At 34.1% G+C, this 27,277-nt stretch overlaps 2 protein-coding genes across 3 annotated transcripts in view; one reads left to right on the top strand and one right to left on the bottom strand.

Moving 5' to 3' along the window:
* Positions 1 to 752: 752 nt before the first annotated feature.
* Positions 753 to 27,277, top strand: part of LOC127880979 (uncharacterized) — a 37,621-nt gene continuing 11,096 nt past the window's right edge. The window contains exon 1 of the mRNA XM_052428534.1: positions 753 to 1,333. The gene's annotated coding sequence lies outside the window, so the exon portion shown is untranslated. The remainder of the gene's footprint in view (positions 1,334 to 27,277) is intronic.
* On the bottom strand, positions 9,569 to 21,563 carry LOC127880986 (mitochondrial ribonuclease P protein 1 homolog). 2 transcript variants are annotated; one of them, XM_052428544.1, is made up of 4 exons: positions 21,464 to 21,563; positions 18,916 to 19,164; positions 13,076 to 13,680; positions 9,569 to 10,122 (listed from the first exon to the last, which is right to left on the bottom strand). In XM_052428544.1, exons 2-4 carry the CDS (start codon positions 19,138 to 19,140, stop codon positions 9,960 to 9,962), a joined length of 993 nt encoding a protein of 330 aa, XP_052284504.1. In that variant the 5' UTR covers positions 19,141 to 19,164; positions 21,464 to 21,563; the 3' UTR covers positions 9,569 to 9,959. The 2 variants fall into 2 exon arrangements, with proteins under 2 accessions (XP_052284504.1, XP_052284505.1); XM_052428545.1 differs by having other exon boundaries at positions 18,916 to 19,145; positions 21,464 to 21,541.

Raw genomic sequence — 27,277 nt, 5'->3', positions numbered from 1 at the left:
ACGGACTGATGGCACAATTGGGATGTTACATATTTTCAAATTTTGGCGGGTCCAACATTAAAATAGCTGGTGCAGACTCCAAAATTTATCATTCATTTAGCATTTTAAAAATATATCATTTAACTACGTATGCCTTGTATGTCGCGTATGTTAACTCTACTCATGGATTATGTTCATGCGTATAGGTCTATGATAAGAGAGTTGGGCAGTGTACAGCGTATGGAGTCTGGAACTTCATCACTCAAATAGCAATTTAAAATATGACTGACTCTGTTTAGAAGACATGTTTATCGTAATGCGTGTGTCTCAATATCAAAGCCGAAGACAAAGGTCAAGTGCGCTCTCATTATAATTAATAACAAATAGAACTGCATACTTGACATTTGGATTGGAACGTTGTCGACGTGCCTTTTGTCAGTTTTGCTAAAAACAAATATAACCAACAATTAATCAATGACAATGGTTTGATTTAAAAAACAATCTTAATAAAAGTTGGTATGTTTTTGTCTCGCAGTTGGTCACGCGAATGTGGACTACATAAGTGTCGTGCACAATTTAAATTAAATGAAAGGAAGATTGAAAGAAAAAAAAGCATGAATACAATATAAACAATTCAAATTTAGCAAATAGGAAAAAGAATGGGGTTTAATATACACACAAAAAGCGACACGTTAGTTATTTGATCATATTAAGGCTATAGCTAAACTAAATAGCAGTAGTTAACAGCAAATGTGCACTTCTATAATATTTCATACGGATTCATGTTGGAATTCAATACAAGTTTCGATAATGAGAGCTCATGTGTTTTATAAGATATTGCGCATATTCTGATAAGCACGGTTCGTTCAAACCCATCTAACGGTGCGTACCAATAAAACATATGTTTTAATTCGCAAATTCCGGATTGTACGGATAGATAGAACGATCAAGGAAGTAGTACAGTTGAGTGTTGCTGCGAGATATAAGAACGATTAAAATGCCCTTTGATTTCATCAGATGTATGACGTATTTTGGTAATTGTTATTGATAGATTGACTTCCGCAAATACGTATAATGTGCTGAATCAACAATTGCCGTAGAACGAAAGTAGGTCTATGCACGTAAATCCGGAATGGAAGCAATTCAAATAACGTCGTAGTGTTAAAATATATTACAAATGAAGACGTGATTCGCTGTTTCTCGTCTCAAACATCCTTAATTATGGTGACAAATATATAAAGAATTAACTCTTTTCCCTGACCATCAGTGTTTTAGCCGAGTGAACATGTAAGTGGACGTACCGGTATGCGAAAAGGACATTTTCATACGGAAGAATAACGCAATTAGTTAAGAGGTACTCATTTATGGTTGATGTTTAAAATTTATTGAATATTCATTTGTATAATAATAAACTTTTCATTTAAGCTAAAAATAGCAAATTAATTTAGCTTAACTATTTTTTTAGATTAATATATTTGACCTCGTTTGTTCAAAATGTTCTGAATGTAACATAATATATGTTGGCGGTTATCAAACAAATAATTATGTGTTTTCTCTTAGATCAACGGATCAAACAAATTTCGAAAAATTAACTAACAGTTATTTAAAAACCGAATGAAATAGAGTTTCCCCCGAAATCCGAGTAGTGTTTTTACTAATAATTCACACACCGTCTTAGTATGCTCCCCGACAGGCTGAGTACCGGTATATAGTCGCCGCATTGTCCGTCCACCGAATTCTAATGTAGATGGAATTTAGTGTGAGCGAATTTTCCCGTTAATCTTTTCTGTCCTACTCGATATCCGTACTTCCTGCCAGGCTGTCCGTCGCACTTTTCGTTTCCGCTCGAGATCTCAGATACTGAAGACCCAAATTTGATGAAACCCGATATTACGGAATACCATTTGGGGCATTGTGGTTACACATTAAATCCAGAGTGCGAGAACGCGAGAGTACGATGACAACAGTGCGACAATACGATGGCGAAAATGCGAGAACGCGCGCGATGACGAGAATGCGAGAACGCGATAGTAAAATGACGACAATGCGACGGTGCGATGACGACAGTGCGACAATACGATGGCGACAGTGCGATAGTACGATGGCGACTTTGCGAGAGTACGATGAAGAGAATGCGACAATACGATGACGACAGTGAGACAATACGATGGCGCATTCGTGTTCTCGCTATCGTATTGTCGCACTGTCGTCATCGTATTGTTGCATTCTCGTCATCGTACACTCGCGTTCTCGCATTCTTGCCCTCTGGATTTTAATGTGTAACCACAATGACCCTAACGGTATTCCGTATGATATGCAGCATCTCCGTTGGGTGGAAATGCACAATCTGGTCGCGTCGTTCCGGTCGAATGATTTATCAGGAAGTTATTGTCCTTTCATACTTTATATTTCATTTTTCGTTGCCGGGCGAGATCTCAGACACAAATGATCCGAATGTGATGACACTTGATATGCAGCATCCCTAAAGGGGACATCACCATCTTTGTCATGTCGTTCCGGTTCAATGTTTTTCGGCGAGTGACTGCCCTTTGATTATCAAGGAGTCACTTTTCGTTTCTGCGCGAGATCTCTTATGATTTGGATATGATGAAAATAAATATATAGCATCCATATGAAGTTGACATGTCTTTCTTTCGTAGGTCTTTCCGGTCAAATGATTTTTCGTGAGTTATCGCTCTTTCATTATAAAAAATATCCTTTATATTTTTTGTTTCCGCGCGATATTTCAGTTTTTAATGATCCAACATTGGTAAAAAAGTTTCTTTGCACTTTCCATTAAGGATGGACATGCGCATATTGTCAAGTCGTTCCGTTCTACTGATTTTTCAGGGAGTTATCGACCTTTAAATAATAAACCCCTTCTGAGTTTGATCTTGGACACTAATCATTCGATACTTCATATGTACTATCCCAATTGGGTGGACAAGCGATAATTTGAGGTTGTTCCGCTCCAACATAAATTGTCACGCAGTAATTTACCTTTTATTAATAATTTGATATTACGTATACGTACATAACCTACCATATTGTTTGGAGTAAGTAAGTTGAAATATATAACATTGTGTTTTTCGCCTTATCGGTAGATATCGGTATGTATTTTATTTACATCGCAACAGCAAAACTACGCACAACATCGCGATAATTTCGTTAAATACCCGTGTAGCAATCCGCATGTTTATATCAAAATATCGCAATAATCCAACGTATCTCAACGTATATCTTGGGCAGATGATTATGCAGCTTTGGAATTCTGGAAATCCGTGCCTGGTTTACCTATATGAATGTTACGCAACAGTTACGTGCAATGCAATTAAACTGACGCTCGATTGGTCATTGTCGGCTCGGGTACTTCTTAAATGTACCCAGGAGTTTCGATAATCTTGAGGCCATTTCACATTATATTGACATAAATATGCACATAATTAATTTGAAAAAAAGCCGAAAACGACCAATTTAGCGTTAGAATTCCCGGGTACGTTTAGCATATTTTCCGCATCCGGGGTACATTAAAGTATACTTTAGAGTACCCGGAGTACATTTAAGTAGTACCCGAGCCGTCAATGACCAATCGAGCTAATCTGACCCATTACGTTGCCTGAAAATATTCAGTAAAGGCTTATTTCAGGTTTTTAAGTGAATACGTTCCACGATTTATAACCAGAAACGACAAACCTGATTAAACAGATATCTAATTTATTCAACAATAACTTGAATAAGTTTGACACTCTAAACGCAAAATGATCAGTGTGATAACAACATCTTTAACATTTTGGGTAACTCAGATCTAAATAAGTAAATAAATACATGTGTATGTCTGCCTTCAAGGGCATGTTCACTAATGAATCCTTGAAATATGATAAACTTAAAGACTATAGTAACGGATTGCATTGACAAAGGTTACATTCCACTAAGACTCAGTCGAAAAAAGTTGCAAAAACAGTCGATTTTGATTCGTGTCAAGTTCTTTCTTGGTTTGAACATGACAAATCTTTTTTATTGCATAAATCGATTACGCTTAGAATGGCCTTTAAGAAAAGATATGGTTATGGCGGTCTATATGTGCAAAATGTTGCATTTATTTTCGCTTAAAGTTGTCGCTTTTACATTGAATTATATAATGAAACTAATATAGTATATTATGACCTTAAAGACACTACCAGTCAATGTTTTAACAAGCTCTTTAAATACAAACTAGTTTAAAAATTAATAACTTTGTTTCCCAACCTGTATATATCTGTGTTACTAGTGCATAAAATACCAACTCAACTTAGAAATTATAAATAAAATTGAAGATAAAATAATGGTCTATAGACCGTTACAGAATCGATAAATCAAAGACTTTGGATAAATTGACCGCCGCCATATTGTCAGTCACGTGACTGTCCATCATTACACTTCTGCTAACTTGTGCGAGTCTGCGATTCTAAAAGCCAAAGACGTAGAGAATACCCGCTTCGCCGATGTTGGATAAATAAATTACTTAATTACTTTCAGGCGATTATCACATTTTTGTTTTTAAAATGATTGTTTGAAGTTGAGATTGATTGTTACAAATAAAATGTTTAAAATGCTTTCGTGTATTTGTTTGTGTGTGTGTAATCAAGTGGCAAAGTGGTAATCATCGGCGAAAATTTGCCGGTTCAGTCGCTCATATTATTTCTTTGATTAGACTTTGATTATACTTTTAACTTGTTACAAGCAATTCACGTATGTATTGTTGTGTTGATTTTAATAGCCGCAACATCAAGCAGATTATATTTTAATTAATTATACTTATTAAAGATTATCGCGAAATTAATTACCGCTAATTGTTTGTAATTGGTCTTAATAGGTAAAACTCTATATTCTAAGATCATAACATATTATATTAGGTATCATATTTTTGATACGCCTTCCATTATTTGTCTTGTTCTAATTGAAATCAGAGATAAAAAAATGTTGTTTGGATTTTGTGAGCTGGAATTATGTCACGTAAAAAAACGAACTTTTTATCATGAGAGAGTGATATTGATCTTGACGATCTTTATGTGATTATACGGAATATGAAGAGAATGTGAATATATCTAGTTGAATAGATTTTCATCTTGAAATCATTTAACAGCTATACAGCTAAAAATACTAACAAAATGTATTTTATAGGTCTTTGCAGTAACGCAAAACATATGGATAACGACACGTGTTTAGTCAATTAATCGAAAAAAACTCCGAAAAAACACCTAAATAATATTTCAAAAATATATTATTTAGTGCAAAACGAATTTATTAATACATTTATTTGCATCTTTAAAAAAAACGCGGCATTAGCAGCAAAGTAAAGATTATCTGAAGACTGAAAGATCGACAATTTCACACAACAAAGAGCTCTATGCATAAACCGTATTGTTTTTTTGCAGAAAAGCTTCAATAAATTACAATAGTAATACATCTAATTATAAAAATATAATTATCAATGGCATGAGTACGCTATGTGATAAACAAATGAGTGATAGAAAGTGTAAGGGTTGCATTGAAAATAAACGTACTACAAAGGCCTATTAAAAGCGAAGTGCATGACGGTATTTACATGTAATTTTAATTTGATGGCATTATGCAAATTGAACGGTGTTCTCATGTATATTGAAAGCTCGTTACTAGTGAGCATGAGTGACAAAGATCTGACAATTTAACACCAATATATTTATATACTATTTTTTACCTCTGTTGGTGTCAAATGTAATTACTTGTTTTTATGATGTCGTTCGGGCATGCCGTAACATTAAATCTCATACGGAATGACGTAGTTTTAATTAACCGATACCCGCTAAATACGTTAAATATTTTAACGTAAATTTTATAATTGTCAAATACTTTATTTTTCATAAATTAAACGGGCTAGTATCTTTACGGTGTACAATTTCTGATATTCTATATTGAACATAACTTTTAATTTGAACAATATGTAACATATCTAATGTACGCAACTGTTAAGTATGTCGGGGGTAAATTATCCAACCAAATGACTGCTAAATACTACCAGAAAGAGGAGACATGGTGGCATCATCAATTGTGTTTAATGACCAGACTGTCATCTGCCACCCAGTGTGGTTTATGACACCATGTTGTTAGTTAAGTCTGGACAATATCTGATCAAAACGAGATAATCGGATTATGCAGAACAAAGGGGCAATTAAACACTGGAATGCAAAGGCTTACACGATTTTAAGATTGATGCAAATAATCAATGAAAAATATTGCATTTAATTTAATTTAATGCTTTTTTAATGTGTCAATGTGTTAGTTTTCCTAGACAAATACCTAAAAATGCATGTTTTTTTTCAAACATTTTTCTGTCATAACACTAGCGTAACATCTCCCCTGGCAGAAAAACTTTATTTCATACAACCAAGGTAATGTCATGTCGGCCTAAGGGTATTCCGGCCTTAGAATTGAGCACGGATTCTAGATTACACGGATAAGAAACGGGACCGTTACGCCAAATATCTTGTCGTGTCTAAGTCACGTGACCGTGTCGTAACTATCGATCTTTTATCGAAGCGCCGAGGTTATAAATTTGATGTACTCACTCACGTATTTTGTTAAATTATAGTTTCATTTCTAGGCCGATTTTGACAAATTATATATCATTAGAAAGCTAACGTAACGTAGTTTTCAGATATATCATTATATATTGAGTTTTTCTTCTGATTTCGGCAGCCCGGCGAGTTATAACTTTAACTTTTGCAAATAACATACCGTTTTGGAGTTTTAGAATCTAGATTTACGGTTGACATGTTCGTACTTTATACCGATTTGTAGCGTTTATATTTGGAGTTCAGTTTTAAAAATAACATCTTGCTTAGGAGAATAGAATTCTGTATACGATAGAAAAAAAAATTGTTTAAAAACTAAAGTAATTAAGGAATGAAGGCGGGAAAATGTAGCGCGCGTTCCTAACGCTCTGAACTGATGCTACGGTCTTGGCGATTATGCTTTTGTTTAGATACCGGCCATTGAATTTCCTTTGCCATGATTATTATATTTTTTATGAAATATATTGAAATATTTTGTTCTAGAGACATATCCATAAAGCTAAGTATTAATGAAGCTTAATAAATTTACGATTTCAGCTCGTGATTATAACACAGAAAGGGTGTTAATTTTATGATGAAACAGCGTATACAAATGTATAGCGGACCCTCTTGATATTTTTCGGCTTTGCATACTTCAAATATAATGGGTGTCAAAACATTCATCGTTTGTTGTTTATTATCAAAAAGGTAATTATGTAAAATTATATGAAAGGTTATTAACCATAAATTATAAATTAATTAAAATTATTTAAAGATTCTTGAAAATCACGGTCAACTGTCTATGCATGTATATTGAAATATCTTTATAAGTTAACAGAGTTATAAATATATAGAATTCTAAATTAAAACACTGTATTATTTGTATTTTTCGGAAAGATTATTCATACACTCTTTATAGGACTACGAAATGACGGAGTTTTTTTACCGGTACCCGCTAAATACGTCAAATGTTAAGTATTAGATTTTTTAAATGTTTAAAATGTACATGTATAGGTATTAAGCACTTATAATTATTGTGATTTAGCTGGCTGACATCTATACAGTATTTAGTTTATGGCAATCTGTATGGGCAGATGACTATAAATGTTTTCAATACGCTACATATCTCATAAACGCAAAATTGAGTATTGGGCGTTACATTACTCCAAGAAATGACCACTAATACCACGAGAAGACATGGAGGTATCATAAAAAGTGTAATCTGACCAGACATTGCCACCTGTGGTTAGGGACCAATATACAAGTATAGGTCCCTGCTGTGGCGTATGACACCATAGTGTTATTTAGTATTGGTCGGCACAGTATCTGATCATAACGAGATAATTGGTTTGTGCTGAACACAGGGGCAATAAAACCACAGATCTATCAATAAACAAGATTATTGAGATATCTTTTTTTGAACACCGCGATAAAAATGCTCAAACCATGGACTCTAGAATACACGGATAAGAAACATGGCAACATTCTCAGAATCATCACTGCTATATGTGTAATCACCTAACAATTCGTCTAAAAATAATTTATATATTTGAGTTGAAGACGATGTACTGTTGTTTAAGTCTGAATAAACTATCTGTCTGCCTGTCTAAATCCAAGCCGTCATCGTCCCGGTGAAAAAATCTGATTTTCAATAGTTGGACATGATGCCCTGATGTCAAAATACGAAATGACCCGCGTAACACGGACCGTGATTTTCAAGAATCTTTAATAAATTGATAATTTAAGGTAAATAACATTTCAAATAATTATACATAATTACCTTGTTGATAATAAACAGCAAACGATGAATGTTTTTGACACCCATTTTATTTCAAGTATGCATGCAAAGCCGAATAATATCGAGAGGGTCCGCTATATACGCTGTTTCATCATAAATTTTACAACCTTTCTGTGTTATAAACAAGAGCTGAAATCGTTAATTTATTAAGATTCATTTATAATAAGCTTTATTGATATGTTTTGTGAACAAAATACTACAATATATTCCATAAAAAATATAATAAGATGGCAAAAGAAATTCAATGGCCGATTTCTAAACAAAAGCATAATCGCCAAGACCGTAGCATCAGTTCAGTGCGTTAGGAACGCGCGCTACATTTTCCCGCCTTCATTCCTTAATTACTTTGGTTTTTAAACAAAAATTTTTTCTATCGTATACAGAATTCTTTTCTCCTAAGCAAGATGTAATTTTTAAAACTGAACTCCAAATATAAACGCTACAAATTGGTATTAAGTACGAACATGTCAACCGTAAATCTAGATTCTAAAACTCCAAAACGGTATGATATTTGCAAAAGTTAAAGTTATAACTCGCCGGGCTGTCGAAATCAGAAGAAAAACTTAATATATATTGATATATCTGTTTACTGCGTAACGTAAGCTTTCTAATGATATATAATTTGTCAAAATCGGCCGAGAAATGAAACTATAATTTAACAAAAGACGTGAGTGGGTACATCAAAATGTATAACCTCGGCGCTTCGCTGTACGCTAATCGTAAAAGATCGATAGCCACGACACGTTAAAACGCGCGGTGGTAAAACATAAAATTTGTATTTCTTGTGTTTAACTCGCTATAAATCCATTAATAACAACAGGAATATACTAAAAGTTATATTTTTTTGAAAGAGGAATTAATAAGCAACAAGATAACGTATAAACCAATAAAATCGGATGAATAGTTTTTGCATAAGATTGAATTTACTAAAGTAAGGGTCAAATACTCGATTGATCTCCTGTCAATATACACTCCGTGAATTGAGAAAGAAATTCATCCGTTGAATAATCGGTGCTCTCTTATATATATTACCGGTGGTTAGCAGCAGTGTAATGGCGGAAGCGGAGAGTATTCGGGGGAGATAATTGGGTAATGACTAAATTCTGGAACGGTCTATAGTCGAAGTCCACTTAAACAATAAGAAAGTTAGTGCTGCAGAAATAGTTTTAAAGGACATCTAATCGACCAAAATACCTGGTACCAAAAACTAATAAAATCACACTAATAATACATATTTTGTATTGTTTCTATGCAAACGACAGTGTGTAATACCTATGGACTAAATCGATAAAGTACAGTACGTTCCATGCCAAGCGTACAGTAAAGTATACATTCTATTCGTTCCAAGATCTTCCCATCATAAACATATTTTAATGTATTTTTCATAAAAAGAATACTGCTTGGTGAGCAGTGGTTTTATATAACAGCATGTATGCTTGGTGAGCAGTGGTTTTATATAACAGCATGTATCAAGCTGTAAAGTCTTTCATTTTTTATATTTTTCAAAAATCGTCAAAATTCTTTATGTTCCTTACAAGCCTGTCATATTCACTTGCATTGCTTTCTTCAAATAACTTCTTTCCACTCATTCCCTTTTTCAGGTTCATGCTTTGTTACACAGTAATTACAAACGGCTCCTGTGGTTCTCCTGCTTTTCGTTGTCTGACTTCTGAGATGTATTTGGACAGGGCCTCCTGCCAGGTCAGTCCCAAGTTCAAATCAAGGAGGACCCTAAACACAGACTGCATCTTAAGAGTAATTTGTCGACCATGGAATCTGGAAAATAGCAAGCAGGATCTTTTATGATTTATTAACCCATTTATGCCTAGCGTCTAGAAAAAAGGCCTTGGCAAACAGCGTAGACCCAGATGAGGGTCTGTGCTGTTTGCTTAAAGGAATTTCTGTAAGAAATATTCTAAATATAGAAATAAATATACTAGACATCCCTAGTTTTGGAAATAAATTGATCCAATTTAGAAGGATGGAAGAGTCCACTAGGCATAAATGGGTTAGTTACAATAATGATAATCGCTTTTCTGTAGCTCTTTTAGACAACACACTGATAATTAGTTAGTTTTAACAATGAAACAATACAACAATTTCAAGATTAAATACTGAAAGGCAAATCTTATAATGTACATATATTTTAACTCGACTCCATCCAAAGTTTAAGGCTATGGCCACAACAAATCGATCAATTATTCAACATAATTTTGCCTAAACATGGGAGTCCAAGAAATTGATCAGTTTTTCAACAAAATTTGGCCTTAAGATGGGAGTCCCAGAAAGTGATCAGTTGTTAACCAGAATTTGGTCTAAACATGGGAGTCCCACAAATCAATCAGTTGTTCAACAGAATTTGGCCTTAACATAGGAGTCCCAGAAATTGATCACTTGTTAAACAGAATTTTGCCTAAACATCGGAGTCCCAGAAATTGATCAGTTGTTCAACAGAATTTGGCCTAAACATGGGAGTCCCAGAAATTGATCAATTGTTCAACAGAATTTGGCCTAAACATTGGAGTCCAACAAATTGATCAGTTGTTAAACAGAATTTTGCCTAAACATTGTATTCCAACAAATTGATCAGTTGTTAAACAGAATTTGGCCTAAACATTGGAGTCTAACAAATTGATCAGTTGTTAAACAGAATTTTGCCTAAACATTGGAGTCCTAGAAATTGATCAGTTGTTCAACAGAATTTGGCCTAAACATGGGAGTCCCAGAAATTGATCAATTGTTCAACAGAATTTTGCCTAAACATGGGAGTCCAACAAATTGATCAGTTGTTAAACAGAATTTGGTCTAAACATGGGAGTCCAACAAATTGATCAGTTGTTAAACAGAACTTGGCCTAAACATGGGAGTCCAACAAATTGATCAGTTGTTCAACAGAATTTGACCTAAACAAGGGAGTCCCAGAAATTGATCAATTGTTAAACAGAATTTGGCCTTAACATGGGTGTCCAACAAATTGATCAGTTGTTCAACAGAATTTGGCCAAAACATGTGAGTCCCAACAATTGAACAGCTGTTAAACAGAATTTGGCCTGAACATTGGAGTCCCACAAATTAATCAGTTGTTCAACCGAATTTGGCCTAAACATTGGAGTCCCACAAATTGATCAGTCGTTCAACAGATTTTGGTCTAAACATGGGAGTCCCAGAAAATGATCACTTGTTAAACAGAATTTGGCCTTAACATGGGAGTCCCAGAAAATGATCAGTTGTTAAACAGAATTTGGTCTAAACATGATAGTCCCAGAAAATGATCAGTTGTTAAACAGATTTTGGCCTTAACATGGGAGTCCCACAACAACATCAGTTGTTAAACAGAATTTGACCTTAAGATGGAAGTCCCAGAAATTGATCAGTTGTTTAACAGAATATGGCCTTAACATGGGAGTTCCAGAAATTGATCACTTGTTAAAACAGAATTTGGCCTTAACATGGGAGTCCCAGAAATTGATCAGTTGTTCAACAGAATTTGGCCTAATCATTGGAGTCCCACAAATTGATCAGTTGTTAAACAGAATTTTGCCTAAACATTGGAGCCCCACAAATTGATCAGTTGTTAAATAGAATTTGGCCTTAACATTGGAGTCCCACAAATTGATCAGTTGTTAAATAGAATTTGGCCTTAACATTGGAGTCCCAAAAATTGATCAGTTGTTAAACAGATTTTGGTCTAAACATGGGAGTCCCAAAAATTGATCAGTTGTTAAACAGATTTTGGTCTAAACATGGGAGTCCCAAAAATTGATCAGTTGTTAAACAGATTTTGGCCTGAACATTGGAGCAAGGGCAATAAAAATAAAACTATTTTTATTACAGTTTCAATATAATCAGATGCGATTTAAAGGGATCTTTTCACGCTTTGGTAAATTGACAAAATTGAAAAAAAGTTGTTTCAGATTCGCAAATTTTCGTTTTAGTTATGATATTTGTGAGGAAACAGTAATACTGAACATTTACCATGGTCTAATAGAGCCTATATATGCATCTTTTGACGATTTTAAAACCTAAAAATTATAAAGCGTTGCAACGCGAAACGATTGAATAATTTGGAGAGTTCTGTTTTTGTCGTTAAATTTTGTGAAACTACGAAGATTGCTTATATAAGGTATAAAATACGAACAGCATGTGTACTCGGCGGAATAGCTCAGTAGGCTAAAGCGTTTTTACTTCAGGACTCTGGCAGGACTCCAGGCATCACTGGTTCGAAACCTGGTCCGGGCAATGTTCTTTTCCTTTTTTTAATTTTATTCTTGATTTTTTACTGGAGCTTTTACGATCCAATGTTTACATTTATCGATATAAAGCATTTAATGAATAAGTTAAAAAATGCCAAAATCTGTGAAAAGGCCCCTTTAAGGCGCAGAATCATTCAAGTTATTTTTTTGTACACATTTGTTGAACATTTATGCCAAACCTATTCAGCTTTTTAAATGCTTCCGTTTTGTATCTCCTTAACGGGAAATAAAGAGTCTTTGTCATAAAATATAAAGATGTGGACCAATTGTACCATGCTGTCGAAAATAATTACATATTTATTTTACTTAACGAATTTTAGGAGCAGCAAATCTGAAAAACATTTGCTCAATTTGTTTGGCAAATCTGACAATGGTTTTTGCCTTATTAAGAAACTTTTTTTTTTCTATATTATTTACATCATAGAATCAGTTGAAGGGAATGTTCACTGCGATGTTTTTGCATCCAGTATTCTCACCTAGTTTGAGGAAAGGAAGCACATCGGATCCCCAGCTCTTTGGCCCGACGTTGTGAGAGCCGTTGGCTCGGATCCATGTCAATCAGTCCGCCTATCACAAAAATTTCATCGCCCATATAATCTGGCATTGGCCTTCCATGAGGGCTCAGGTAGACCAGATTTTTACGAGGATGAAAGATACTCAGAAAATCTTCATCGAAACAATCACTTGTCTTAGTAAAAAAGTCTGAATTTGATTTAAATAAATTGAAAACCCGTGTGTTTCTTCTGAGGCCTGTAAAATTTAAGTGTAATGGCTGTCTGTGATGAATGTTCACATCTGCAATAATTAAACATTGCGTCAAAAGCCCATTATGATTGGGATCGCAGTAGTCATAATTCAAGTCAATAATGACCCGCCTCCCTGAGTTCACACCTTGAATGTACTTTGACAAATAATACTGGTTTTCGTTTGGCAGTCCATACAGTCCATTTATTTGTGATGTGTCTGTTGATTGGTCTCTGTGTTTCTGGAATAATTTACGCAGATATGCCCTGTATTCAGGGAATGAGTCACAGGATTTTAACATGTGATGCCACTCGTCTGTTGTTAATTCATCTGGTACCTAAAAATTGAGGAAATGTTTATATTGATTTTGAACAGCTTTTTGAGTTTATGTTTAACATGTTAAGTAAATGTCACAGCAATTGTTGAATACTTTAACATGTTAAGTAAATGTCACAGCAATTGTTGAATACTTTAACATGTTAAGTAAATGTCACAGCAATTGTTGAATACTTTAACATGTTAAGTAAATGTCACAGCAATTGTTGAATACTTTAACATGTTAAGTAAATGTCACAGCAATTGTTGAATACTTTAACATGTTAAGTAAATGTCACAGCAATTGTTGAATACTTTTTTTTTAAATAATTGTTCATCAGCATCACCCTGATATAGTTGCAAAAATCACATAAACATTCTAAAACCCACTGCATCCGACTCATAAACATTCTAAAACCCACTGCATCCGACTCATAAACGTACTTAAAATCACTTCATCCAACTCATTAACGTACTTAAAACCACTTCATCCAACTCATACAAGGACTGATGTTTTTCTCAAGTAAAAACTGAGAAACTAGCATCGCTCTTGCTTGAGAAACCAGGATACTGTGTCAGCAGAATACTGTGTCATTTGAAGCTAATTTAACGGTCTTTAAAAAGCAACACATCAGGACTTAACATAAATAAACTGTTAAATAAAATGCCCTTAAATTACCCTCACCCAAAATATACTGGTTTTGATCTTCAATTGCAACTTTTTAACAAATCATGCAAAACAACTGACAATAAACTACACATTTACTGTACACTTGTACTCCATAAACGGAGGGTGCTAAGTTTGACATATTAATAAATGCCATGATGTGTTCATGTGATATGAAATCATGTGATGTGCAAATACATAATCATGTATTTACCCTACCATATTGATCACTGGACAATACTATTTTTTCTGACTATCCACTACCTGATAATCCCATATATCAGGTAATCATGACTACCATAATCATTTAATGCCTGCGGATGCCATGCCATTACGCTTAATGATAAATGTGATTTGTTTTACGCTTTTTGGTGGTTTATAGAGAAAAATAATTGCATTAAAACTGATAATTCACTGTTTTGAACAGTGAAAATAAGCTATGAACATTGATAATATTCACAGTTTTACTATGAAATGGCATTTTTTTCATTATGCTTCAACGTCATTACACGGCCGTTAATCACGTGCACCACCTCTGTTTTGAGATTCATTAATAAATGAGCCAATGCAACTTCCGAGGTGGCGCTCTTGTCCGGATGTTTAAAAAAAAAAATGTATTTCGCTTTTTTTAAATTGCGCATTATAGTGCGATTCAGCGAAGATTAATTCATCCAAAAATGTACGCCATGTCAACCCATTCAAAAACGTGAAAACCTTTATAAGTTGTGGCATGGCTGAGTTTTAAAAAGCATTTCGATGAGTTTTTCCTGTGTGACGAGAAAATTTCTACCCAATTAAATCCCTAACGGCATCAAACAATTGTGTACAACATACATTAGATGCTGCATGCACAAAAATATTGTCTTCTTGCCGACGTAGTAGATATTTTTCTGCATTTTTCCAAAAGAGATGGAGCCAATGCTTAGGAGGTGGCACTAATGATAGGAGGTGACGCAAATGCAGGATGTATCAATTAACAGTCGTATTGCAATGACATTATCACATGACGTAAATTTGATAGATAATGTTATTTGTTATATTCAATTTATTTTTCAATGTACATACAAAGGCCAAAATCTTTACATAACATAAACACATCCTATAATAAATAAGATGTATTTTTTTTAATATATAAGTGATCAAACCAATTAAGAAGTCACCAACATATAAAACATATTGTACAATATATAACCAAAATTTGTAATACTCAATAAAACCAATAACTTAATGTTCAACATTATCAAAATAATTTATCGACCGCAATATTTGTATACAGAATGATAATTCACTAAATAAATATAAGATTATATTTCTTCTTGAAACGATTATTTGTGTCCCTTAATCCAAATGCTTAATTTACTAAAAGGCCAAGGTCAACGAAACACAAACCCCCCTACTGCGCTGCTTTGCTTGATTTATTTATTTTTTATCATTTGGCAGGTACAGATAATTATCTCCCTTTAAAGCTTATTACTTCCCTTGGATCTGTTTTTTTGACCTTTGACATTGAAGGATAACCATGACCTTGACCTTTCACCACTCAAAATGTGCAGCTTCATGAAATACACATGCATGCCAAATATCAAGTTGCTATCATCAATATTGCAAAGTTATTACAAAATGTAACAATGTTAAAGTTTGGGTTAAAGTTTTGGGACACACACAGTGACACACACACACACATACAATGACAGACAGGCCAAAAACAATATACCCCCGATCATTCGATCCGGGGGCATACAAAAATAAAGATAGCTCGGTCTTGTTCCGTTAACTTTTTTGTATACGACATATTAAATGTTCTTATCTCACAAAGACAAGCATTTAAATCCATCAAGACATTATTAGACAACTATTTTTTTCTAATTAAAAACGCACGCGACTCAAATGTGCTGAAGTAGCAAACTTACAAAAAATAATGCAAGGCCTGTAAACATAAAAGAAACTATAACATAGAATATTACCACCTCTTGGCTCCATCTCTTTTTTAAAAATGCAAATTTATCTATTAGATCGACTATAAGCCGATGTTTTGTGTATGCATTTACTTGTACAGGTCCAAAGCAATCGTTTGATGTAATGAGCGATTTAATTGGCTGGGAATTTGCTAGTCACACAGGCAAAATACATTGATTTGCTTTTACGAATTCTACCATGCCACAACTTATAAAGGTCCTCACGTTTCCAAATGGGTTGTGATTGTATTTTTCTGTACATCTTTGGATGAATTTATAATTCTGAAACTGACTACATTGGCCGATTTTTTAAAAATAATGCGAAATATGTTGAAAAGTCATATAAAACCTAATCACCCTGTAAAATTATCTGTTAAATTTCAAAACATCTGGGCCTGAGCGCCACTTCAGAAGAAGCATTGGCTCATTTATTAATGCATCTCAAAAAAGAGGAGGCGTGAGTGATTAAAGGTCGTGCATTATTTCATCAAAACTACAAAATTAATCAAAAGTAAGCATAAAATAAAATGAAATTTTGGTGGATTTGGTGTAATATCGATGTTAATACACTTGTGATCATAAAAAATATATATTCTAAAGAAAATATAAAAAATTATTTCCTATGATCACTTATGAATAAAAATCAATATTTCACCAAATCCAACAGCTATCCTGATCCTCTATATACGTAATGAATCAATACTGGTTGACTATCCTCTATATACATAATGAATCAATACTGGCTGACTATCCTCTATATACATAATGAATCAATACTGGTTGACTGGGGATACTATCCTCTATATACGTAATGAATCAATACAGGATGACTGGGGATACTAACCTCTATATAGGTAATGAATCAATACTGGTTGACTGGGGATACTAACCTCTATATACGTAATGAATCAATACTGGTTGACTGGGGATACTAACCTCTATATACGTAATGAATCAAAACTGGTTGACTATCCTCTATATACGTAATGAATCAATACTGGTTGACTGGGGATACTATCCTCTATATACGTAATGAATCAATACTGGTTGACTATCCTCTATATAGGTAATAAATCAATACTGGTTGACAACTAACCTCTATATACGTAATGAATCAATACTGGTTGACTATCCTCTATATACATAATGAATGAATACTGGTTGACTGGGGATACTATCCTCTATATATGTAATGAATCAATACTGGTTGACTATCCTCTATATAGGTAATGAATCAATACTGGTTGACAACTATCCTCTATATACATAATGAATCAATACTGGTTGACTATCCTCTATATACGTAATGAATCAATACTGGTTGACTGGGGATACTATCCTCTATATACGTAATGAATCAATATTGGTCGACTATCCTCTATATAGGTAATGAATCAATACCTGTTGACAACTATCCTCTATATACGTAATGAATAAATACTGGTCGACTATCCTCTATATAGGTAATGAATCAATACTGGTCGACTATCCTCTATATACGTAATGAATCAATACTGGTCGACTATCCTCTATATACATAATGAGTCAATACTGGTTGACTGGAGATACTAACCTTTATATACGTAATGAATCAATACTGGTCGACTATCCTCTATATACGTAATGAATCAATACTGGTTGACAACTATCCTCTATATACGTAATGAATCAATACTGGTTGACAACTATCCTCTATATACGTAATAAATCAATACTGGTCGACTATCCTCTATATACATAATGAATCAATACTGGTTGCCAACTATCCTCTATATACGTAATGAATCAATACTGGTTGACAACTATCCTCTATATACGTAATGAATCAATACTGGTCGACTATCCTCTATATACGCAATGAATCAATACTGGTTGACTATCCTCTATATACGTAATGAATCAATACTGGTTGACTGGAGATACTAACCTTTACATACGTAATGAATCAATACTGGTTGACTGGGGATACTAATGTGTTAAAGACTTTCATAAGCCCAAATATATGCCATTTGTTGGAAGTAAACAGTGAAGTGAACTGTGAAATGTTTTTTAATTCAAAGATTTAATGAAATTGAAGATAAAAAAGGACAGGGGTATTACCATTGAACACAAGTTAATCACTGTCATGATTATAATTGTTTATATATAAACAACCAATGGACGAATGAATTGAAATTAATAAAGAATGTTAAATGCATTGTACAAACTATTTTCTGAAAACCTATCAAAAACTATTATATCAGAATTCCCACTTAAAATGTCAACAGAAGGGTCTAAGTTTTGGAAAGGAAATTTCAAACAAAATTTTTAACACAAAAAGGAGACATTTATTGTTCCACTTATCCCATCATAGTAGTACTAGTGGCAGGTTCCTTTTTTACATGTCCAGACCTATAATGTACTTTAATGTACTTTCCTGGAAGGGCAGACAAATGCAAATATCAAGACCTGCACATTTAAGTAACTTACTTTGATACTATAACAATATTATAATAATAACATGTCCAAACATACCTGGAAATATCAGATAATTTATTCATGATTGGTATAAATTATCCTCATACTAAACAAAAAGAACTTAAGTTCACTGTCATTATATTTTTTGTTATGCAGCATTGAGTAACACACCACCAACCTCTTTTCGATTCTCTTTCAAATATTCAATGAAGCCTTCTACTGTCTTCTTCTTTTCCTCGTATTGCTTATCCAAGACTGTACCATCATGAGCTCTCCAAATATCATCTTGGCTTTTTTTACTGCTGAATTGTCTTGTAATAAGCACAAAGACCTGTCTACACCATTTACTCATTTCCGCCCTTGAGCATTTCCATTTTATCATCCGAGTTCGACTTGCAAACATCTAACCTGAAAAATGATTGAAGGTCTGAAATGGGAAATAACAATACATCAATTGTTATGTATGCAATATATGAATAATGTAGATTTATATATAGTCAGTTTGCCAAATACAGAACACTAACTACTTTTTGTCCAATTAAGCAGACATTTATGAGTTTTTTGTCTTCCTTTTTTTCATGCACTAAAGTTGTATTTATTAAGTTTTTTGGCCCGATTTTATAGCTGAAATTTGGCTATATTCCCAATCGCAAAAAGGATACTTTTTTCCCAAAATGTGCTAAAAAATTCCCAATCTTGAAAAATCGCTAATGACATCTGCTATTTCGCTTTTTAACAAGGCGTAGTCTGATCCAGTCTTGTACAGGTTTTAGACTATATTTCAATTTGGATAACGTCGGCATTATTCTCCGTGTTGATAAGGCCCTTTTTATATTGGCGATGAAATTCAAGCGTTTTGTGATTTGGCTAAATGGAAAACAAAGATGTTGCACAATTTCAAATATGACATGAAAAAGATTCCTATGCAACAACCTGGCAGTCAAACGAAAACTTTCAGTTGATTATTTTAAGTAAGTGTCATTAAATATACAAACATCGTCAACGAGTACAAGTCCTCCCATTGAAACTCCTTCAATTGTTAAACTTAATGATAGTGATTTAATAACAAGTGACTCTTTTGCACCTTCATCATTGATTTCCAAAAGAAAGTGCTGACTGATATTCAACATGTGTAAAGCAGTAGTTCTTCAGAAGATGAGGAGCCTTCCCATGCCTTTTTCTGCCTCACGGGTCTGATAGTCGGACCCATTCCCAATGCCAAATATGCATATTTTTTCCCAATTCTCAAAAAAAAAATCCCATTAAAAAAAAAAGGTTTTTTGTTTTGTTTTTTTGGAAAGAAGTGTCTTATGACTTATGATTATGATTATTAGACTCCATTCCTCAATTTTATTTTGTAAACAACCTACAAAATATATAACCATAATTTATATGAATTTTATCCAAAATGACTGGAAAACTCCCTGCCCAAATAATGCTTTTGTCGATGAAAATTATTCCGAATTTGGAAGATTTCGCTACTCGAAAAATCCAAATTTTGCTAGGAACTTTTTCCCAAAATAGACAGTAAAAGGCTAGCTAAAGAAACTTCAGCGTACAGTTTATAAAGAATTGACAGACCTGTACGCTGAAGCCAACCCCGTATTGAAGGTCAACCAGAGTCGTAACATATTTATGTCACGCCATAAATCAAAGAAAGCTCATTTTCTTGGAAACATTCTACATATATTGGTGAATGAATATAAATTACTGCATCGGGGAATATTTTAAGGTTCAAATGCATCTTACAATAGATGAAAATAACTCTCATCAGTCTGAAATTCACAAATTTTACGCCATTGTCCCTTTGTCACGTGAAGAGTTTTCATTTGGATACTTTGGGATCGACCTTGACATTTTATGCTGAAATTGTAAACATTACTTTTGTTTTCTGAAATCTATTATTTGTGATTAACAACTTTCGTCTGGTGGATTAAACGACTGATTTCAGTGTGAATCAGGAAGTTTAAATTAATATTTACTTTGAGTTTGTATTTACACTACAATTTGTTTACAAGTCAAGCCAGAGTAATCTAAAATACCAGGAAATGTCATTCTGAATTTGAAAACACTTGAGCACATGGTATGTTACTAAAAATATAAATAACGTCATATGACCATGAAATCTTGGGAGATCTGTATTTCAAGAAAGTCTGTCACATCGCTGTTTTTCTCGATATGAGAAGAAAAGATAAATTTTAAATGTTTAAGATAGTATTTTGTGAAAGAATATATCAGTTAAATGTGAAAAATGTCAATCTTTCTGATCAAGTGGTTGATTTGGGCCCATAACTGCATTTAAAAGCTGTTTTGGACAGGTCTTTGTTGACTGTCAACTTTTCGGGAATTTCTGGTTGACTTTCTTAATGGGGTTGGTCCATAACTATAAAGTCGCTCCAGTCAAAAATCATAAAAAGCGACATTTAAAGTTATGGTAGCCAGAACTAGAAAAAGGCCTGCTTCTACTTTCCGCCTATATTGGATTTTTTGCTAAGAATAGACTTCGTTTAAGCAGAAAAAATATTAAAGCATATAGTTTCGTCCCAGATTATAATATGTATAGTGTTAAGAATCCGAATTATGAGTAATCCGAAATCTTATACATTAATAACTAAATTATCTTTTAAACACAAACACACCATTGACAATCAAAAAGTTGATAAGAATTATGACCCTCATTGGTAAAGCCGCTAAATACAATAAGACGCATACTACATATCAATTACCTTAAGCAAATGTTGCGAGTAACTGTAAATCTAACCCGAAATTGTTTTCTACTGGGTTTTACAACGTGGATTTTTTCTGATACGTCAAGGGCTACACTCCATCAACAATTCTTACAAATAAAAGGCTAAAATAACACGTTTGACTGCATACTGAATATTCGTACCAGCTACTGTACTTGATCGATGTTGTCAGGAGGCATTGCGCGCTATCGCGTGTATACAGTGTCTACGATTTCTCTTAATAATTTATCCGGTTTACACACGATCCGGTTAAAAGGGTGTCCGTTGTTTTATACTGATTGTATCAAGGTGTATTAGACTCACTCATTTTATTATAATTAAAACATTAATGTTCACGATTCAATATAACCGTCGGTAAACAATAATTCACTCGCGATAAGCTAACATTCACCACAAGCAGCGTTCATGTCATGTGTCCGGGTCGTGCATGCCGCAACCACCACGTGAAGACCAACATCTCGGGAGTTTTTTGTTATGAGGGACACTCGAATACATACAACATAGTCCTATTCAACATTTAAATCTCTAAAATGACAACCAGTATAAGATAAGACGTTTAGGTATATCATAAATGCATTATAGTGTGGACAGAGTGAGAGTCGATCATGAGAATATGTATATATAGGTCACAATATACTAAATATTTTCCCTATATAATTCAATCTAAAAACGACATTTTTAAGTGAAAATTAATGCAACATTTTGCACATAAAGACCCCTATAACCATGCATGTTCTTAAAGGGTATTCAAAGCTCAATCGATTAAAGCAATAGGAGGTTTTTGTGTGACGTCACAAGAGGGGTTTTCCGTTACTAAAAATAGATTGGCCGTCAACTTCTTGATCGCGGCCAATTACATTGTATCAGAGTAAAGGTCGTCCTGTTTAAGCATTCGAATTGAAAAAAACATCTGCATATTTTGCAAATTGAACTGTCTTTGCATGTACACGTATATTGAAAACTCGTCTGACGTGATAATGAGCGATACAAATCTAGCATTTTATGATACCATTAATCTAAACATTTAATTTATTTAACGCAAGTATTTTATATCCCTATAATGACCAAACGCGATTGCTCGTTTTCATGATGATGTTTCGAACACTGCAGTAACGCAGGATCTTTACACATTATAGCAGAGTTTACATTTGCAGGTACCCGTTAAATACGTTAATTGTGTAGCAGTAAATGTGTACAATATTTTAAATGTATAGTTATTAAACACTTTATTATTATGTTTAAACTGGCTAATATATATACTTAATAGTTCCTAGCTGTTAATCCATATCTTACAAATGTCTATTTTTAAATATGTTCAAATATTTTATTAAAGCAGCTGTTAAGTTTTTTACTTACTATGTCGAGAGATGACATGGAGGTATCATAAATTGTGTTTCATGACCAGACACATGTGATTTATGCAGAGACCCCATACAGAGTCATACAAGTATAGGTCCCTGTTTTCTTAGTAATTGTCTGGACAGTATCCGATCATATCGAGATAATTGGTTTGTGATAAAGAAAGGGGCAATTAAACACTGGGTTAAAATGCTGAAACAAAGAGTGTCAAAATTGGTGTGAACAATTAAATAAAAGCCATTAACATTTATCAAGAGGATTTAGTTAATCTGTAACAAGGTAAGTTTTTAAGGACAAATAGGTTCAAATCAGTTTCTGTATGTTGATTACATAAAATCAATCAATTTGTTGTTTGTTTTCGTCCTTATTTGTGTTCGTTCATTGGATTCAATTCAATCTGAATTTATTTCAATTTCTGAGTATTTTTTGTTCTTCAAAAGGGTCGCGAATATGTTTTTAACCTTATCACGATGCGCTTTATCAATGCAAACAATAGCAGAATGGCCGCAGTTTTGACGGCCAAATTTTGAGCATGCGCAAACGTGACGTCATTATCGGAATCCCCAAAACCTCCTATAACTAAGATATGTCATGTACAAACCAAGAAAGAACTTGCCACAAATTAAAATCGACTGTTTTGCACATTCTTTGATTCCGGCCGTTTTCTAGTGAAATGTAGCCATTTTCAGTGCAATTTTTTTACTATGGTCTCTAGCTTTATCATATTTCAGGGATTGTTTTAATAGTGAACACCTATGTATGCTCGATCACCGTCTCAAAAAGATTACACCAAAACAATAGTCTCAAGTGTTAAAGATGCCTTTTACCATTGATCCGCTCCATTAAAGGTTGTGTGGGTGGGTCGGTGTTCGGGGCTTATCAGCGCAGAATCTGTGGATTAGAATTTAAAGTACGATTCATTTACCGGTACATGTATATGCAACGCGGTCAATTCACCAAAAAGAGTTTTATGCAACAACGCCAGGCCGTCGTGGGAGTTGGGGTGCGGTCGGCGTGGCCTTAGATGCATCACTTGTGCAACCGTTAAACGTCAGTGGAACTTAAGTAATTAACATTGCTGCCTGCGTCAATAAGAAAACGATGTTCTCTTTGACGGCAAGATGATTGATCCCATTTCAGCCGCATGTGAGTAAGGTGTGCGGTCGCCATTTTATGCATAAATGGTGACGTCAGTACGTTTATTGTCACCTCTATACTAAGACGCATCACATTCCCCTGGTTTATGCTTCCGCCAAAGTAGTTCTGCCTTGGAATGAAAATGTTAATAATGAAAGCAAAATCGTTTTTTTGTGTGTGTTTAAAACGGAATGTTGTTTAAGAAAATGTTATTTAATTATGTTTAAATGTGATTTTGAATCTCTATTAAGACTGATAGCGATTATCGGAAGCACGATTACCTGACATACTTTCGCTTTCACTTTTCACTCGTAAAATAAGTGCTACCAACAATTCCTTTCGCGTTAGTACACATGTCAGATAGACCGGTGTGCACACAATGGTGCGGTCGCGACACCGAGAACTCCAGCCCCCGTCCTCCCCTCTATCCCACAGCACAAATCTACAACAATGAATATCTTTCAGTAATAAATAACTTACAATTGCAGTTATTATTCACAATTCCTTCCAACTTGTGTTAGTCGATACATTCATCGATATTTATCCATCCATAAAAACGATTATTAACAACGATTTGTAATTTATGTCAGACTTTCTAAAAAAAATCTTAACTCGGTTTTAAGAGTAAGTAGCGTAAGTTGCTCAATCTACGGAGTTGTATTACCGGTACTTGTAGTTGCTCAATCTACGGAGTTGTATTACCGGTACTTGTAGTTGCTCAATCTACGGAGTTGTATTACCGGTACTTGTAGTTGCTCAATCTACGGAGTTGTATTACCGGTACTTGTAGTTGCTCAATCTACGGAGTTGTATTACCGGTACTTGTAGTTGCTCAATCTACGGAGTTGTATTACCGGTACTTGTTTTAAGTTTATTGTGTTGTATAAAATAGTTTTATGTTCTTTATTTCATACAACAATGCATTTAAAACACGAAACGAATCGTTTGCAAATTGCATAGCTATTTGAAAAAAACTGTGCTTAAGCTAATGTGCAAACATGGAGATATTCTCTCGTATGCGGAACAAAAGACAACTTTTGCATTGATGTTATCATACGACATAGTTATATTACCATTTGTTTATTTTTATAAAAAAAATTTGTCTGAAGCATAATTCGAAAAAAGGAGATAAAAATTGAAACTTGAGATTTAATAGGCATTAACCCATTTATGCATACCGGTAGCGTCTAGAAAAAGGCCTTGGCAAACAGCATAGACCCAGATGAGACGCCGCATGATGCGGCGTCTCATCGGGGTCTGCGCTGTTTGCTGAAAGGAATTTCTGTAATAAATATTCTAAATATAGAATAAATATACTAGACATCCCTAATTTTGGAAATAAATTGATCCAATTTAGAAGGATGGGAGAGTCCACTAGGCATAAATGGGTTAAGAGCACTTCATCATTTTCCTTATAAGCGTTGATTGTAAACTATTAAAGAATGCTGTTTTTTTTGTATTAAGTTATTCGTGTTTTTCGCGTGTTTGAGTAAAATATAATATTATTTCCTTTTGGAATCAATGACAATTTAAAAAAAAAAAAGTCATTTTGGCAATCTGTGAATGGGTAACAGTAAATTGAAACTCAAATACTGCCCCTTTAAGCTGTACAATCACAGCGAAATAATATAAACTTGTAAGTTCAACACTCCTCTAAAAAGTTACTCTACAGTATTAAAAAGAAAACGATGGTAAACAGGTTCGTGATCGCTCGAATATAAATAAAAGTAAAATGTGGGTGGTTGAGTAAACCATCAACACACATTCATGTTTACTGTTGCGTAAAGTATAGGTGAGAGGTGGAAATGTCAATAAAAATTTAACGTAAACTTGGTTTTAAGGCTGAAATACAATAGGTTGTTTCTGATATACAATAGGTTGTTTTGACAATACTCTGACCACCGAATTAAATTCTGGTATTTTTTAAGGGAAATGCCTTGCAAATAAATCTTTTTTTTAAATTTTGCTCAATAACATTCATACAAAATTGTGTTATAAATATTCTGTTCGTGTCAAGAAACATGTGTGTTCGAGGTAGTACTCTTTGCAATACTTACTTTCAGCATTCACACGCTTACGAAATGTTCCGTATGGAAACGCAGTTGTAAATGTACAATTTTACATTCCTATATTGCTTGATTACTCCGTTATGCTACTTATTTCCTTAAAACATATGAGCCTTGTTCTGAAAAAACTTGGCTTAATGCATGTGCGTAAAGTGTCATCCCAGATTAGCCTGTGTAGTCCGCACAGGCTTATCAGGGACGACACTTTCCGCCTAAACTTGATTTTCCTTGAAACTAAAAATACCATAAAAGCGGAAAGTGTCGTCCCTGATTAGCCCTTGCAGACTGCACAGGCTAATCTGGGATGACACTTTACGCTCATGCATTAAGCCCAGTTTCCTCAGAACGAGACTCATATGGTTTACAACGTGTTCTTATAACAAACTGCGGCGACGTGGAATATGGAAGGGGGCGGGGCGGGAGGTGTTTTTGGGGGGCTGGCTTTCGTCACTTTAAATAGTGACAAGCTGTAGTAAATAACTGAATGTTCAAATAATGTATTATTACTGATAGAGGCTGTTCAATTTCTAACATAAAAAAGATCATCCCGATTTATAATATCAGTAGTTAGTGTTCCAATATTTAAATAACGTGTTGATTTATATTACTAAGTAACTTCTTACAATGATTCAGAATTTATATTGGTGTGGACTTAATGAAATATATTAAGATTAATTTGATTAATTATGATTAATTTAATGATGGTGTCACTAGTATTCAGCCCATAGTCAGTGTTGTGTTGATATACTGTTTAAACATGTAAGACGCGTGAAATGGTTGAGTAAGAGTAGCATCAGTTAACCATATGCTGTTGTTTGTGCTGTTGTTTGTGCTGATGTTGTTGTTGTTGTTGCTGTTGTTGAGTTGATGGGAGTGGGTATTTCACAAATTATGTGCCTCTGTGTTTATAATGTAATTAAATGCGCTGATCATTATTAGTAAAAACGATGCAGGTTAAATTCAAAGGGTTCATAGAGTTATGAGCGCTCTGGGAAAACGGGGTTTAATGCCTGCGCCTAATGTGTCCTTCCATATTAGGTTGTGCAGTCCGCACATGCTAATCAGGGACGACATTTTCGGCCTCAACTTGATTTTTGCCTATAAGAGACTTTCCTTGAAACTAAAAATACAATAAAAGCGAAAAGTGTCGTCCCTGATTAGCCCTTGCGGACAGCACAAGCTAATCTGGGACGACACTTTACGCACACGCATGTAACCCTGTTTTCCCAGA

This window comes from Dreissena polymorpha, chromosome 5 (assembly GCF_020536995.1).
Source record: "Dreissena polymorpha isolate Duluth1 chromosome 5, UMN_Dpol_1.0, whole genome shotgun sequence".
Lineage (NCBI taxonomy): Eukaryota > Metazoa > Mollusca > Bivalvia > Myida > Dreissenidae > Dreissena > Dreissena polymorpha.
This window is presented reverse-complemented; position numbering and strand designations above follow the sequence as displayed.

What these genes read in the sequence shown, in the direction of transcription:
- LOC127880986 (XM_052428544.1), bottom strand. Translation starts at nt 19,140, where the DNA reads ATGTTTGCAAGTCGAACTCGGATGATAAAATGGAAATGCTCAAGGGCG. An exon ending in TGAAAGAGAATCGAAAAGAG is followed by an intron (nt 13,681 to 18,915) that starts GTTGGTGGTGTG and finishes CTCAATTTTTAG; the next exon opens with GTACCAGATGAATTAACAAC. An exon ending in GCTTCCTTTCCTCAAACTAG is followed by an intron (nt 10,123 to 13,075) that starts GTGAGAATACTG and finishes GCTATTTTCCAG; the next exon opens with ATTCCATGGTCGACAAATTA.